General features: G+C 47.2%; 2 protein-coding genes across 3 annotated transcripts; both read left to right on the top strand.

Moving 5' to 3' along the window:
* Window positions 1-744: 744 nt before the first annotated feature.
* On the top strand, window positions 745-3,888 carry si:ch211-151h10.2 (uncharacterized protein LOC567699 homolog). 2 transcript variants are annotated; one of them, XM_047035646.1, is made up of 7 exons: window positions 745-990; window positions 1,724-2,093; window positions 2,268-2,404; window positions 2,519-2,702; window positions 2,796-2,810; window positions 3,161-3,256; window positions 3,483-3,888. In XM_047035646.1, the coding sequence occupies exons 1-7, from the start codon at window positions 824-826 to the stop codon at window positions 3,843-3,845; spliced, it is 1,332 nt and encodes a 443-aa protein (XP_046891602.1). In that variant the 5' UTR covers window positions 745-823; the 3' UTR covers window positions 3,846-3,888. The 2 variants fall into 2 exon arrangements, with proteins under 2 accessions (XP_046891602.1, XP_046891601.1); XM_047035645.1 differs by having other exon boundaries at window positions 746-990; window positions 2,796-2,879.
* A 6,137-nt stretch (window positions 3,889-10,025) lies between these two features.
* On the top strand, window positions 10,026-12,306 carry LOC124477786 (apolipoprotein A-I-2-like). Its single transcript, XM_047035806.1, has 4 exons — window positions 10,026-10,070; window positions 10,782-10,833; window positions 11,053-11,203; window positions 11,303-12,306. The coding sequence occupies exons 2-4, from the start codon at window positions 10,791-10,793 to the stop codon at window positions 11,934-11,936; spliced, it is 828 nt and encodes a 275-aa protein (XP_046891762.1). The 5' UTR covers window positions 10,026-10,070; window positions 10,782-10,790; the 3' UTR covers window positions 11,937-12,306.
* The last annotated feature ends 3,387 nt before the right edge of the window (window positions 12,307-15,693 follow it).

Raw genomic sequence — 15,693 nt, 5'->3', positions numbered from 1 at the left:
GAACTGCGGAAACCCTTTGACAGTAGAAAGTTACCGTGTATCTTCTGGCTTGCAGCTGGTATACGTCCTAGGTGATGAGAAGGCTGTCTGAAGGGCCATTTAACATGTTTTACAGGCTCTTAAAAGGGAAAGGGAGGAGAGGAGGTGAGGTCAAAAAGAGAAGAGATGTTGCAAGTATTTCTGGTTATTCATCAACACTGGTCTCATTGCAGAAATAAAAGGAAGTGTGGTCTGAGCGAGTGCCAAGAAGACCCTCACATGAATGATTCAACAGGAAGTGAATGTTTCTTGGAGCCCATCACTTCTTGACTCTCTCTGACAGGCTGTTTAGTGGGGCCCTAGACCACATCCCCATAGTGATCCAAGACTACGTGTGTGTGTGGGGTGGGTGGAGAAGTATGTGTGTGTAAGTGTTTGCATGTGCTAGCAGCTTTGCAGTTCCTTCAACATACTGGTTTATACTAGTTTGAGGTAAAGTGATTGATAACTGAGCATGATACGGTGAGGTGTGTATACTTAAGTGTGTGTGTCTATGTTGATGGGAGGGAATACAGGTACCTCTGCTTGTGTTAACAACACACCTTCATGTCTGGGTGGGGCTGGGCAGGCCTGGGCTGAATGGTGTGGTGTGTTTAACCAATTGTTTGCATCATGGTTGGAATGCAGGAACAGAAGAACAGCATCATGTGAATTAATCGTCTGGCCAAACCAGTAGGACAGCCTTATCTTACGTTAAAGCCTGCTCCTGCACCACCCCATTGTGGGAAACGCAGTGTGAGGACTGGTGTGTGTATGTGTGTGTGTGAGTGTGTATGTGTGCTAGATGCCTCAGCTGACCACTGTGTTGTCCTCCAAAGGTCAGGGGGTCAGGGGGGGAGGGGAGGAGGAGGGGAGGGGAGGAGGGGGCGCTGGGGTAGAATCCGAGGATGGGCCCCATGTTTGGATGGAAGGAACGGGGGAGGAGCAGGAGGAGAGGAGGAAGCAGCAGAGGTAGGAACTTGCATCGTCGTGGTGACGGTGAATTGTCTGACAGGATCAGTGAAATGTTTATGTATTTGTAAACAAGGTTTTATAGTAGTGTCCATCATCTGCTTTTTTATTGTTTCAGAATGATATGCTAGCTTCAGAGCGATGAGCTACTCTAGGTTCACGTGAGGGTAGTTGGGCTGATGGTCTGTATGACAGAGGTGGGCTGTCATGGTGATGTGCTCGATTCAACTCTGGAAAAGACATGTCTGTCTGTTTATTTTATTGTATATTTTATTTAAATGTTATCCCACGTAGTATTGCTAGTTTATGTACCTTCAGTATAGTTAGACCACATATTTAAATTTAAGATTCCTATATGTTTATTGTATGTACCTTCCTGCCAAAGCAAATTCCTTGTCTGTGCAAACTTTCATGGCGAATAAATCCCTTTCTGATTCTGATCCTGATCACATCTGCCCCTTTCTCATCCAATGGTCTATCTAGCTCATCTGTCTGGAAAACCTGACCAGTGTAGTAGTTTGATATGAGCAGGACTAGTTGCAACCAGACTGATGCTTAAGGAAAGCACAGTCAAACTACAGTATTTTATTTTCTGTCCAATTTATTGTCTCGCTGATTCAGTCTTCAGTCACATAATTTTAACTCTTAAAAAAATCCCCACCCATCCTCTTCCACTCCTCTCCCCACCCATCCTCTTCCACTCCTCTCCCCATTTTCTCCCTCTCTCCCTCAGGGTTGGCCCCCTATGCCGAGGCTGGCTCTGCGTGGCTCTGGCTGGAGTCCTGTGGTCAGTGTGCCAGCAGGAGGCGCCATTTCACCCCTCTCTCTGCCTCTCCCAGCTGGGCTGGAGGCTGCTGCTGCTGGGGTTGGGGCTGGGGAGCTGTGCCCTGGTCCTGAGGACCTGCCTGGGGCTGGGGCACAGAGGAGTTGTTGCAGCAAAGACCACCAAAGGGCAGTGTTCTGCATCCCTGAACCCCAGGTCCCCAGAGGGCCTCCTGTCTCTGGCCGGAGTCTTGGCTGACAGCCTGGTCCTCTGTCTGCTTCAGGAGCCTCTGCTGGAACCCACCATGCCCCACATACAGGCCCTGCTCTGCAGACTGGAGGTGTGTTCATGTCTGGCTGGCTAGCTTTCTGTCTGCCTTCCTGTCTGTCTGCTGAGCCTCTCTGAGTGTTTGATGACAATTGTTCAGATAATCATCAAATCACACCCCGTACAGGTATGTTAGCCTCAGGTTAAACAAGCAAATTCTCATGTCTGTTTCTCCCTCCCTCCCTAGACAGTGTCTCAGGCCCTGGAGCCAGTGTATGTCCAGACCGGCTCTGTGGAGGCTTCTGAGGGGGCGTCACACCATGGAGGAGGACACTCTGCTCTGCTGGACAGCCTCAGACACCTCCACACCTACCTGCAGCAGAGGTGAGGGCTTCCCTGTGTCCAGACAAGACTACCAACCTCTGCTGATGCTGGAACCAACAGACAGGCTTCCATCACACCGGATCTTCTCTCCCCTGCCCCCCCCCCCCCCTCCAGGGCTAGCAGACTGCACAGCCTCCTCCAGGAGCAGAGCCAGTATGAGGCCAGCCTGGGAGGGCTCCAAATGGGCCTGGAGCAGCTGTGGACCAGGCTGGAGGTGCTCCACACCCAGGTTACACTCACCAAGGAGGGGGAGGATGGAAGCCACGAGAACCTGCACACCGTCCAGAGAGAGACGCAGGTGAGGGGGAAGGAAGGAGGCACACCAGTCAGGTAATTTTTGGTATTCTCAAACTCTAACCCCTATGTGTGTGTGCGTGTGTGTGTATTACAGTGCTTGTCCACTGAGGTAAGTCAGTGCAGTAACATGCTGCAGTGTAGCCAGACAAAGCTAAAGGAGATTACCCTGATCTTGCAGGTGAGGGACAATTCAAACACGCACACATTACTGTCCACAGCCCAGACATTACTTCAAGTATTAACACCTCAGATACACACGCCTCACTTCAATATTCAGTTACCCTACCTCACTCTTTCAATTGCTGCCCTTTAAAACACTGAGAGCACCAATACTTGGAAAGCGTTTGCTTGTTTGAACTCAACTCCCCATCATGAGGGCATTCTTGTGACCTTTGGACTGTTGTCATTGTATTGGGTGGACTCAATCAAGGCACCATAACCCTGTGTTCTGTTTTCTAGGAGCTGGTGTGGGGTCACACACATACAGGTTGCACACTCCAAACCAGCATAGAGTCTGTGTGGCCTGAGCTACTGCAGCAGTCGAACATGGAGCTGGTAACTAGCACTGATGTCTCTTTAGCACCACTGCCTGTCTAATAGAATATGGATCATCTGTCTGGGTTCTGATTCTGTCTGAAGTCAGTACTACTGTTATTACTGTTCGTCTGGCTGTGACACCTTGTGTCAAAGTGTCTCAGGTCTTACTCCTGCCCTGGTTTGGCTCATCAGTCTATGTGAGTTTCAATGGTGTGTGCTAACATGTTGCTGTCCTTGTGTCCAGCTTGACAAGGTCCAGGAGAGCTGCTGGTCCCTGGAGCAGCAGACGTCCACCTTCCAGGCCCACCTGCACGGCCTCAGAGACACCAGCTGTGTGGGACCCCCCCTCTCCCTGCTCTCCCCCGTCTCCCCCCTCAGCCATGCCACGCCTCCCCCCCCTGGACAGCCTTCCACCACACCTTCAGGCCACCTCCCTCCCAGCCTCTCAGCCACCCCCACCCCTATACCCCTCTCCTCAGATGGGTTGGTCCGCCTGAGTTTGTGGAAGAGGTCGGCGCTGCAACTCTCCAGCACCATAAGCTGCTTCAGCACCAGGACGAGGAGGAAGTCACATGACAGGGAACAGGAAGTATTCTCTAAGGAATGAGGAAGACTTCTAAAAGACTTAATAAAGTATTTGTTTGATAAAACTGGTCATAGAAGGAAATGCTTTTGTACAGTCTTAAGTTCTAAGACATGCAAAATTATAATTAGTATAACTGTTGATAATTAAATAATAAGAATGATTGGAGAATCATGGGGAACCACAAGGGGGCCCTGTGACAGTCCAGGACCTTCAGATCACAGATCCACAGCCAACATATCAATATCTTGCTGTGACACTACATGACCACTGTCACAGATTGGAGTGTTGCCAAGACAACCCTGATCTGAACAGACCAGCTAAATCCAATCCAGATGGGTTTGAGATTTAACCTAAAATAGTACCTTACTCTTTCTTTATCTTCTGCTCTCTCCCTCTCTCTCTCTCTCTCTCTCTCTGCCTCTCTCTCTCTCTCTCTCTCTCTCTCTCTCTCTCTGACTCTCTCTCTCTCCTTCTCTCTCTCTTTCTCTTTCTCTGTCTCTCTTTCTCTCTCACAAACTCACTCACTCTCTTTGTTCCTCCCCCCTTCTCTCACTCTCTCTCAATGTTTAGTTTAAAGGCAAATTAAAGGCTTTATTATGTTATTAAATTAACATATTAAAAAATACCAATGCAAACATATGTAGTATACAAATGAAACAAGAATAACAAATATTTTGAATTATTACTACTAATAATAATATTACACATCTCAGTCTCTTACTGTCTGACTGTCCCTCTCTGGCACTATATCAATCTTGTGTGTAGATGGACTGGTTGACACTGACTCACAGTTCATATCACATTTACCTTGGCATGGGTTAGTATGTGTAGGTGGTTTGGTTAAGGTACCAGGTTGAACGGCCCCTCAGCCTTGGTAGTAATGGACGCAAAACACAAATAAGCTTTGAACTATCTGTGGGTTTGTGTGCGTGTGTTGTGTGCAGGCGATAGTCACTGGCCAGAATCTCTAAGCAAGCCTCGGACCTGAACTCATTATCCTAACCAATGCTCTTAAACACACAACGCCCACAGTCACACACAGAACCCCCACAACTGAGGTCATATCCTGGGGTCATATCCTGAGGCGATGTTCATCTCTCTTATAAAACATGAAACACCATCAGATTTGTTTTTTCATGTACCTTAACTGCAATTGGAGCAGTGACTTTGAAACTTTTGAAATTGAAAACTTAACTGAATCAAGTCCAACTTGATTTGTGTAGCCCTAAGACTAATTAGGATTTACAGCCCATAGTGGGTGACCTGTGTGTCCAACATTGGTAGATGATATAATATTGTACAAAAACCTTGGTATTTTAATTGGTTCTTTGTGTGAAACGTGTAGTTCCTTGAAGCTGTGCCAGGTCCTGTCAGGTCACAGATTAGATAACTAACTTCATAGTAAGCAGGATTCTACATCAGTTAAGGGATCCAGACAAACCGCGTGTGTGTATGTGCATAAAAAGTGTGTCTTTACTGTGTACTTCAATGTGTCCTGCAGAGACCTTATGTAATTCTTAGTCTCCTTATTGCCTTGACAACACACCCATGACACACTCCACCGGGTCACCTGAGTACGATGCAACCACCTGGTTGCTGCTGTGTTGCATCTTGGGAGAGCAGCCGCTGTGACCATGAGGGTTCAGCGGGGAAGGGCGGGGGAAGGGGGGTCCAAGTCTCCCACAGCCTGGAGGAAGAAAGGTAACAACGAGTCAGGCATCTGCGTGTGTGTACTTCATGTGAGTGTGTGTTTCATCTGTGTGTTTTACAGTGTGTGTAAAGTATATGTGCTTCATTTGGGATATGTGTGTGTGTGTTTTGTGTGTAAAGACGGAGAGTTGGCTGACACCACAGGACTCAGCTGTGTCCCTCTCTCCTTGCTGTGTTGGGCCCAGTGTTCCATCATACAGAGCAGCTGGACTGACCTCAGACAGCTTGACCTCTGACCTCTGAATCCAACCAGTATCTGACACGGAGATGATCCCTGATTAAGTATTAACAAAATTCTGTAAGGCCCCTGTCTGCTGTCACCCCTTTGGCATGCACATGAAGGGGAGACATAATCATGTATTGATCAACAAGGAGCATTGATTCGTTTTTTGAGAGCAACAGCCAATATTCGAGCCTGACATTTGAGGACCTGCCTCAGGCCAGTCAGGAAACAGTCTGAAGTCTGTAGTCTGTCACATAGAGCCAGAACTTAGATGGTGCTGTGTGGGCCTGGACTGAGATAACTATCATAACTATTTACCACAGCATGTACCTACAATATTTCAGGTGCAGTCAATAGTATATTTCCCTATACGTTTTTACAGTCAGTTGGTGTCAATGCCATTGGGTGAGTAAAATCAAGCACGCCTCAGATGAACTACAGCTGTTGGCTCCCAGGGTATGTTTACGTGTCTGACGCTCTGTCCTCGTAAAGCCAACAGCCAGCTCAGAGGTGGGTGGGTTCACAGCTGATAACTGGAATAATAAATATTTACAATGCTCTGGAATAACTTCTCCACTCCCCCATCCCCACACAATTGACTAGGCAGAAGCATAAGCGTAAGCATATTTCTGAGAGTGCAAGACAGGACAAAGGACAGTGGTAGGTGAGGTGTAAACAAGGTTAACTTAGGTGGCCAAAATATAAAGATTCCAGATGAAGTGAGGATGAGGTGTTTTAATCAAACACAAAACTTAAAACACTGGATTGGCGCAGTTTCATTGGTTCCATCCAGGTTCTATCAAGTGCACCCCAGCAACAAATCAAGTCCCTCTGCTGAAGCAGGATATCAGAGCAGGAACCAGCAGTATAACAGGGAGAGAGGCCAGACGAGGAACAAGAGGCTGACGTCCTGCGTGATATATGTTATCATGACCTGGACCCTGATAAGACCTGAGGAGGAGGAGAAGCAGCTGTCTCAAAGGTCAACACCAGATAACATCGTCTCCGTGGACACCCCCCCCCCTTCCCCCCCGCCCCTACATCTACCCCCGGTGTCCCAGATAACGTCCATTGACACACAAAATAAACTCCACCCCCACCCTTTCTCTCCTGGTGTCCCTGCTGGTTAGCTCCTCAGCACATCTCCATACATCGTCTCTCTGGCCTTCCCTGGCTCCACTGTCACCACTGGACACATACTAGAGGGAAGATCGAATGCCAGTATTTTTGTCATTTGGGGATTTTGACTCAATTCTGCTCTAACAAACTGTACATACAGAGCAGAGTGATATTTTGAGGATTTATTGAACATTTGCTGCCTGACAGTGCTAAAAAGAACAATGAATAATGTAGAACGGAAAGGTCCCATATCAAAGGTCCCATATCAAAGGTCCCATATCAAAGGTCCCATATCAGAACAAGTCCCTAACAGAGACCTGTGGTGTGCTTGCTGGAGTCACTCAGGCTGGGGCAAAGGGTGTGTTGGGGAGGAGGACGGGGTGCAGACGAATGGTTGAAGAGGGGGAGGATGGTATAAAGGGGCAATAGGGTGTGAAGGCAGTTCTGGAACAACAGAATAAATGAGTTGTTGGAAGGGGGCAGCACAAGGAGGGGGTACAGTGGAAAAGACAAAGGAGCAGCTAGAGAGAATTGGAGCTGTGAATGAAAAGATCGAAGATGAATGACAATGGAGAGGTGCCGCTGGGCCACCACAAAAGTACTTTTGCCGTAAAAGAGATTGAACCTTTGATCCAAAACTGCCACGTCCTGTGAGTCCCTGACCGAGGCTTGGGTAGAAGAACGAAAGCGCTAAAGCACAGGAAGGACTCTTTATTAATCAACCTTGACCAAGGGCATTTAACCTTCAGTGGATGAATACGTTATTACTTATGTGGTGCCTCATACAGGAGAGTAAACTGCACAAACAAACATGCTTACCCTTTATTCGAGATTCTGGAGTCAGGTTGTGCATCACATTGTAGAACAAACTAGAATCTGAAAATAGGTATTGTTCTGAGGAATACAGAGTCCTTAACCATTAGTTAATGAACTTGCTGCCCTTGTCTGTTCTGGATTTTTGTGCAGTCTAATAATTAACCCTTGACTTGATTAATTTCCTGATTCTCCGTCACATTCGTTGATAACAGCTGACTGCTGGAGCACGTCCTCACTCGACTCACATTCCAGCATGTTCTTCCGGATCCACCAATAGGAGTACTGAATATGGTGGAGGGAGATAACCACTGAGATCCCTTCTTAAAGATAACCACTGAGAAGGGGAGCACAGTGTGTGTGTATACTAGACACAAGTACACGGTCTGCAGAATCTGAGGAGGGACCAAGACATCTCTGACTGACACGAGGCCAAGGGGACAATGTCCGCTGGCCACTGAACAAATGACAGCCTGGACTACACACACACATACACACGCACACACGCACACACGCACACAAACACACACACACACAGACAGAGACACACCCACACACACACATGAATGAAAGTCTGTCTGGCAATAATCAGAATGACTGGACATATAGATACTGTGTTCCTTGTGATTACAACACTGTTTTATTGAGATTAACCTGTTGCCCTCTGTGTATGCGTGCGTTGGACGTGTATTGTGTGTGTGTGTGGGATGTGTGTACGTGTCTTGATGATTCAGCAAACCTGGTCTCCCCAAAATCAGTGGAGTGAGTGGGATTATTTGTGAATGGGATGATTCAATTTGATTGGATTAAACCAACTGTTTCGTTTACTACATCAACTTCGGCAGTATCCCCTGCAGCTTTTAAGAAAGATGATTCTTATTTGAAGTACATCCACACACACAATTAGGGCTGTCCTAGGGTTTACTGTAAATTGATTTTCAAAAGGACAGGAGAATCGCATGTAGGCTAATTAGCTATTCTACCTGTGGTTCGATCTGAAAACACTAAATTGCCAAGTGCCTTCCCCACCCCCACCCTCTGTCAAGGTCCCCCACTCCCTCCCGCCCCCCCCACCCCCTTCCCCCTCAATTCCTCCCTCCCTCACTCCCGTGTTTCTTCTGTTCTTGCTAAACACACAGGCTCTCTGTCTCACCCTCCGTCTCTTTCTTCATATCTAGCTCTCCTTTTATCTCGATCTCTTTGTTTTCTGCCTGTAAGAGCCACCACACGGACTGCTGCTCGTCCTGGCAGCAGAAGCTGCCTGACTGCCATGGCTGACCTACAGAAGGGAGTCTCTGAGAACAAGACTATGAGAGGCATGGTCAAAGTGGCTCGAGCAACCACCACACAAAAGGCCACTTGTGTTTCTTACGTAATGTCAATCCAACTCCAACATCCTGGTGAGGGATATTAGCATCACACAGAGGCTGACGATGGAAGCTCAAGCTCATATAGGCTCTGAATAACAAGCCTCGGGGGGTTCGTTTTTAATGGCTGCAGGCCTTGCAGTCACGCATAGGAAAAGAGAGATTCTTGTCTTGTAAATAGATTGTCTTTCCTTTGGAAAATGTGAAAACTGTGTTTTTGTGGGAGTAAAAAATAGAAGAAAATCAATAGGAAATAATGTGAAAGTATCTTTATTACAATCATGTTTTCATAACATATTATAAAGTACATTTGGTAACACTTTAGATGAGCTCACCAAATTCTTAATTTATTTACCAATTTGTTACTTATTAGTTAACGGTTTGTTCACCATTAGTTATTTGTTGTTCATACAAAATGTATCATTAGTAAAGCATTAGTAAAGCTAAACCCTAACCAAAACTTAAACCCTAAACCTAAACCCTAGCCCTAAACCCGAACCCTAACCCTAACTGTGTGAACAAATGCTTTACTAATGATACATTGTGTATAAACAATAAAAAACTAATGGTGAACAAACTGTTAACTAATAGGTAACAAATTGGTGATTAAATTATGAATTTGGTGAGCTCATCTAAAGTGTTACCGTACATTTTGATTGGCAGCCCAATATTGTCAAAAAGTTTGATTTTGAATGTTTAATTCTACACCGACAGGAGCCTATTTGTAAGTTGATTTGTAAAGTATGAACAGAGTATGAAGAAGTGTGTGTGTGTGTGTGTTAGCAGAGTGTCTTAGCAGTGTACTGACGCTCTGTGAATCCTCCACTCCTCGGTTGACCATTGCACCCTTCACTTCCCATAGCACTCCGTGGGGTGAGGTTCAGCTCCAACTCACACCTCTCCCCCTCCCTCTTACCCCCTCAGCCCTCCTCCCTCCCTCTCCGCTCTGCTGGCCCTATAAAACAGACAGCAGGCCCTCCAGAACTTCAGTCTCATCTGACCAACAACTCCCAGGTAAGTGAGCTATAGAGCTGGGGCCGGGCCTCTGGGGCAAGTACTGTTGCAGCTATCGTTATTGAGCCACTATGATTCAAATGTGGAAACATTACAGGGAGACAATATCTTTTCTGGGCACTGCTGTCTTTGATTTGATCTTTATTTTTTGGTATTTATCTGATGGTAAACTTTCAATGTGTTTTTTAGAAAGTTTAGCTCTTCTTCTGATGAGTGGGATGCAGTGTGGTGACTGATAGTTAATCTGTACAGGGCAGACATACCACCAGATAGATAAGAATCCGGACATCCTTACTGCCAGCCAGTCCTTCATCTAAGTGTTTCCTAAAACAGTGAAGATTATATATCTAAGCCTCCCACGGCTAATCGCAGGTAGGAGCAGGATATCTCTCCCGGATTAGTCCTAATCTGACCACATTAGAGATTATTTAAATCGGTTTACAGATGCCTTAGGTTGAACTGGTTGAGTACAGTTGGAGATTGAGTGTATGGCTGGACCTTGTGCTTCTTTGTTGTCCTGGAATTATCCAGAAAGTATCTTCAAATCATATCTACAGCTCACTCTGGGCAGGTGGACTGTGCTATTTGAGTGACTTCTAAAACGTATTTAGGCATCCACTGTTTGTGTAATTTTATGTGAAATGTTGTGTGTGTGAATATTTCAATTTATCTTAACCCACCATCTTCTCTCTTTGTCTTCTCTCTCCTCAGACCACAATCATGAAATTCCTGGCTCTCGCTCTTGCCGTCCTGCTGGCTGTAGGTGCGTACTGCAGCTACCAAGATACCATGTTACACAGACATACTAGATTTTGAAGAATGGTCCTAATTGCTTTTAAATCCTTAAACAAATGTGTGTGTGACACCCCCCCCCCCCCCCAATCATGAATATCAGCATTTCGAGAACCATCTTAACAACCTGACTCTTCACCTCACCTCCCTCATCCCCCCTCCTCCATCTCCTCCCCCCCCCCCTCCCCAGGTACCCAGGCCCGTACCTTGCAGGCTGATGAGGCTGCTCCCTCTCAGCTGGAACATGTACGTGCTGCCTTGGCAGTGTACCTGGGCCAGGTGAAGGAGACTGCAGAGAGGACCATCGACCTCCTGGACGACACTGAGTACAAGGAGTACAAGTAAGGACACGTTTCATTCACTCATTCATTCATTCATTCATTGCAGCGCTGTCATATCTCCAAATAGGGAGCCTGACCCAGTTTCTCCCTCCCTCTCAGGGTCAGGCTTTCCCAGAGCCTGGACGACCTGCAGAAGTATGCCAAGACTGCCTCCGACACTATCGCCCCTTACAGCGACGCCTTCAGCGCTCAGATGCTGGAAGCCACCTCCTCTGTCCGCACTCAGGTCATGGCCGACGTGGACGAGCTGCGCAAGCAGCTGGAGCCCAAGCAGGCCGAGCTGAGGGCCGTCCTGGAGAAGCACATGGAAGACTACCGCCAGAAGATGGAGCCTCTGGTCCAGGAGTACGTCGCCAAGCACAAGGTGGATATGGAGGCCCTGAGAGCCAAGATGGAGCCCATCGTGGAGGAGATGAAGGCCAAGGTGCTCGCCAACGTGGAGGAGACCAAGGCCGTGCTGGTGCCCATGGTGGAGACCGTCCGTGCCAAGCTGACGGAGCGTCTGGAGGAGCTGAGGACCATGGCCGCCCCCTATGCTGAGGAGTACAAGGAGCAGCTTCTCAAGGCCGCAACTGAAGTGAAGGACAAGGTGGTTCCCTACACCCAGGACTTCCAGGGGCAGGTGGCTCCTCATCTGGACAGCCTTAAGGAAACGATGGGCCCAGCAGTGGAGGAGGCCAGAGCCAAGCTCACGGCTCTGTACGAGACCCTCAGCCAGGCCTTGAAGGCATAAACACAACTTGCATCACATCATCCCTTCCAACACCATTTTACCATCTTTCCCTTTTTACAATAGTTCCTCTCACACACCTCACCTTCCATTTCCCCTCATCGATGCTGGATAGATGCTCGTAACTCCTCCCACAAACAAGTGCCTCACACACCAAGCACACACACACATCAAGGCATTAACACACAAGCATCAACACACAATTACTGTAATTCACACAACAATTATACTACCTGAAGTCCATCATTATTTGTGTGTTATTGTAACATCAATGTTGACCAAAAGTGCCTGAAATGTGATGGTGAATGCTTTTTTGAATCAAATCTGTGTGTTAACAAATACAACAGCTCAATAAACATCGGACTGTTTCACATAAGGTGTCCTCTCCCCTGATATTTTGAGGTTTGACAATGACTCTTGAAAAGATATTGGATTCAACATTTCTTTGCAGTCAGTGGTGAGTGGTGTAGTGGTAAAAATTGAGGTGGGTAAACTATGAATTTTATTATTTATTTATTTACGGGGTCGCCAAGGCCCCCCCCCCCCCCCCCCCCCCCCCCCCCCCCCCCCTCCGTAGGCTACGGTCGCCGAAAAACTACATGCATTGACATTTCAGCCCCTTCACAGAGGCTTGAGAACCCTGTTTATTTATTGGGGTGTGCTCGCCTTCGGCCAGCACAAACCATTGTTATCTCACATATATATTTATTATTATTTACTATTGTTTATTTTCGCGCCCCTAAGGCTCAGTCAATATTTGGACTACATACAGTAGACAACGTCGATGTCAAAAGGTTCGTCTTGGTCGCGATTGCGTTGGTTCTATTGGGATTTATGTTCCGTTGCACGGTTTAGGTTTTGATGAAGTTTTTGTGGCAAAAGTGAAGCTAACGGTGGCTAACTTAACCTCTTGCAGAACATTAGTTTAGCAGATCGTTAACTTCCGGGAGATAGCTAGGCTAACTGCTTTACTGCAAGAGAGCTGCAGAAACGCCACAAGCAAATAGGACAGGGTGATAACCATTTACTAATTTTACTTTGAGATATGAAAAACATTGTCGAACCTCGGATTCAGGAGGAGCAATGTGGTTTCCGTCCTGGCTGTGGAACAGTCGACCAGCTTTATACCCTCCGCGGAGTCCTGGAGGGTACGTGGGAGTTCGCCCAACCAGTCTACACATGTTTTGTGGATTTGGAAGACGCGTTCGACCGTGTCCCTCGGGGGCTCATGTGGGGGGTGCTCCGAGAGTACGGGGTACCGGATTTCCTGATCGGGGCTGTCCGGTCCCTGTACGACCGGTGCCAGAGTTTGGTCCGCATTGCCGGTAGTAAGTCGAACTTGTTTCCGGTGAGGGTTGGACTCCGCCAGGGCTGCCCTATGTCACCGATTCTGTTCATTACCTATATGGACAGAATTTCTAGGCGCAGCCAGGGTGTTGAGGGGGTCCGGTTTGGTGACCTCAGGATCGGGTCGCTGCTTTTTGCGGATGATGTGGTCCTGTTGGCTTCATCGGGCCGTGACCTTCAGCTCTCACTGGAGCGGTTCGCAACCGAATGTGAAGCGGCTGGGATGCGAATCAGCACCTCCAAATCTGAGGCCATGGTAATCGACCGGAAAAGGGTGGAGTGCCATCTCCGGGTCGGGGAGGAGATCCTGAACCAAGCGGAGGAGTTCAAGTATCTCGGGGTCTTGTTCACGAGTGAGGGAAGAATGGAGCGCGAGGTCGACAGGCGGATCGGTGCGGCGTCCGCAGTGATGCGGGCTCTGCATCGGTCCGTCGTGGTGAAGAAGGAGCTGAGTCGAAAGGCGAAGCTCTCTATTTACCAGTCGATCTACGTTCCTACCCTCACCTATGGTCACGAACTATGGGTAGTGACCGAAAGAACGAGATCGCGAATACAAGCGGCCGAAATGAGCTTTCTCCGTAGGGTGTCCGGGCTCTCCCTTAGAGATAGGGTGAGAAGCTCGGTCATCCGGGAGGGGCTCAGAGTAGAACCGCTGCTCCTCCGCGTCGAGAGGAGCCAGCTGAGGTGGCTCGGGCATCTGATTAGGATGCCTCCTGGACGCCTCCCTGGTGAGGTGTTCCGGGCACGTCCCACTGGGAAGAGGCCCCGGGGAAGACCCAGGACACGCTGGAGGGACTATGTCTCTCAGCTGGCCTGGGAACGCCTTGGGGTCCCCCAGGAAGAGCTGGCGGAAGTGGCCGGGGGGAGGGAAGTCTGGGCCTCCCTGCTTAGGTCGCTGCCCCCGCGACCCGATCCCCGGACAAGCGGCAGATGACGACGACGATATGAAAAACAATACAAGCTGATATAAGGAAGTAGTTACATCTACTTTCGGAAACAGTAGTCTACTATTTCACTGAAGCATTAGCATCATGACATTAGCCTCTGTTGTCCCGGGCAACACATACTACAGCGGTCTATGATCCATCTGTTTTCAATCGTTAAAATAATCATTCCTCACAATTACATTTTCGTTGTAGGATTTATTATGACATTAGATTACAAGTAAACGATTTGTTGGTGAAATTATCATCACCTGTGGTTTCAAACCAGTGTAGCTCACTGTAACCCTGTACTGTAGCTAGTCGAGTACTGTACAGTAGTAGCTACAAAAAAAAACATCTCCACAGCTGTTTACAGTACTGTACAGTAGCCTACGTAGGAAGTCAAACGGCACATGTTCGGCACTACCATTACTTAAATCAAAAGTCTTTCAATAGGTGAAACCATCTGACTGACAATGATCGCTACCACTGACATTTTTATGAATGAGTGATTTTCCCCTGAATAAATGTCAACCTTATTTACGTTTTTGGGGGCATATTTTCAGTTATCAGATGGTACTGTTTGAATCGCGATTCCTTCTGAGATAGCTGTCGTTGTTAAAATAAGCTTCAAAGGGGGTTCTTTATTAATGAATGAATGCAATATGAGTAGGCTAAATGCCTGAAAATATTACGAGAAGGGAAAAATTTACAATGACGTTTAAATCTTAGAGATTATAATCTCTAAGACTAAAGGTTCGTTTTGGTCGCGATTGCGTTGGTTCTATGACAATGATCGCTGTGAATTGTCTGTGACAATGTGACACTGGGTAGGTCCCTTTTTACACCGGTCTGCCAAATGTATTTGTTTTGATTCAACTATGAGGTTGCTGATCACCATTCCCTCTTGCAGGGGAAATGAGTAGACAACTATTTCATTCTACTCTTCACTCTTAGTATTTTGAGTTGTAAATGAGCAGAAAAAATATGCTTTTAAATCCATGTAATCTTTATAAATAATAAGAAGGCTTTGCATTTTAATATAAAATATACAGAAATGTAATTTAAATACGGACCCCTGCAACCAACGCAAGTAAGCAAGCACACCCTACAATTTCACCAGAAATTGTACCTTTTGTAGTTCATCATTAAGTTTCATTAGGCCTATTTGGATGGAACCAGTAAAGTTGGTTTGTATCTGCATCACCGTATTTAAAAGAACGTTAATAATAGTAGGAAAGCCGTTTGTCCCATGTCTTAATGCGATGTTGTGCAAACCAAAACGTTTACAAACGTGAATTGATCTTACTCTGTACTTGAGGCCTTTTGCGGGCATCTGTGGGAGTGGGAGCACTCCATGGTCTCTTCAAAAAAAGCCTGATATCCATGGCTAATTAATCCATTCCGAACAGGTAGACTAATCCACAACGTGTATGTGTGTGGACATACTTCGTGGATCCTGATTGGTGTCGCCGCCGCAGTCGCAACGC

The sequence above is a fragment of the Hypomesus transpacificus genome, chromosome 15 (genome assembly GCF_021917145.1).
Source record: "Hypomesus transpacificus isolate Combined female chromosome 15, fHypTra1, whole genome shotgun sequence".
Classification (NCBI taxonomy): domain Eukaryota; kingdom Metazoa; phylum Chordata; class Actinopteri; order Osmeriformes; family Osmeridae; genus Hypomesus; species Hypomesus transpacificus.
This window is presented reverse-complemented; position numbering and strand designations above follow the sequence as displayed.

Excerpts from the sequence above, each read along its gene's own strand:
- LOC124477786 (XM_047035806.1), top strand. The coding sequence starts at position 10,791 with ATGAAATTCCTGGCTCTCGCTCTTGCCGTCCTGCTGGCTGTAG. Across the intron at positions 10,834-11,052 it reads TGCCGTCCTGCTGGCTGTAG|GTACCCAGGCCCGTACCTTG; the intron begins GTGCGTACTGCA and ends CCCCCTCCCCAG. Across the intron at positions 11,204-11,302 it reads ACTGAGTACAAGGAGTACAA|GGTCAGGCTTTCCCAGAGCC; the intron begins GTAAGGACACGT and ends CCTCCCTCTCAG.
- si:ch211-151h10.2 (XM_047035645.1), top strand. The coding sequence starts at position 824 with ATGCCTCAGCTGACCACTGTGTTGTCCTCCAAAGGTCAGGGGGTCAGG. Across the intron at positions 991-1,723 it reads GAGAGGAGGAAGCAGCAGAG|GGTTGGCCCCCTATGCCGAG; the intron begins GTAGGAACTTGC and ends TCTCTCCCTCAG. Across the intron at positions 2,405-2,518 it reads CACACCTACCTGCAGCAGAG|GGCTAGCAGACTGCACAGCC; the intron begins GTGAGGGCTTCC and ends CCCCCCCTCCAG.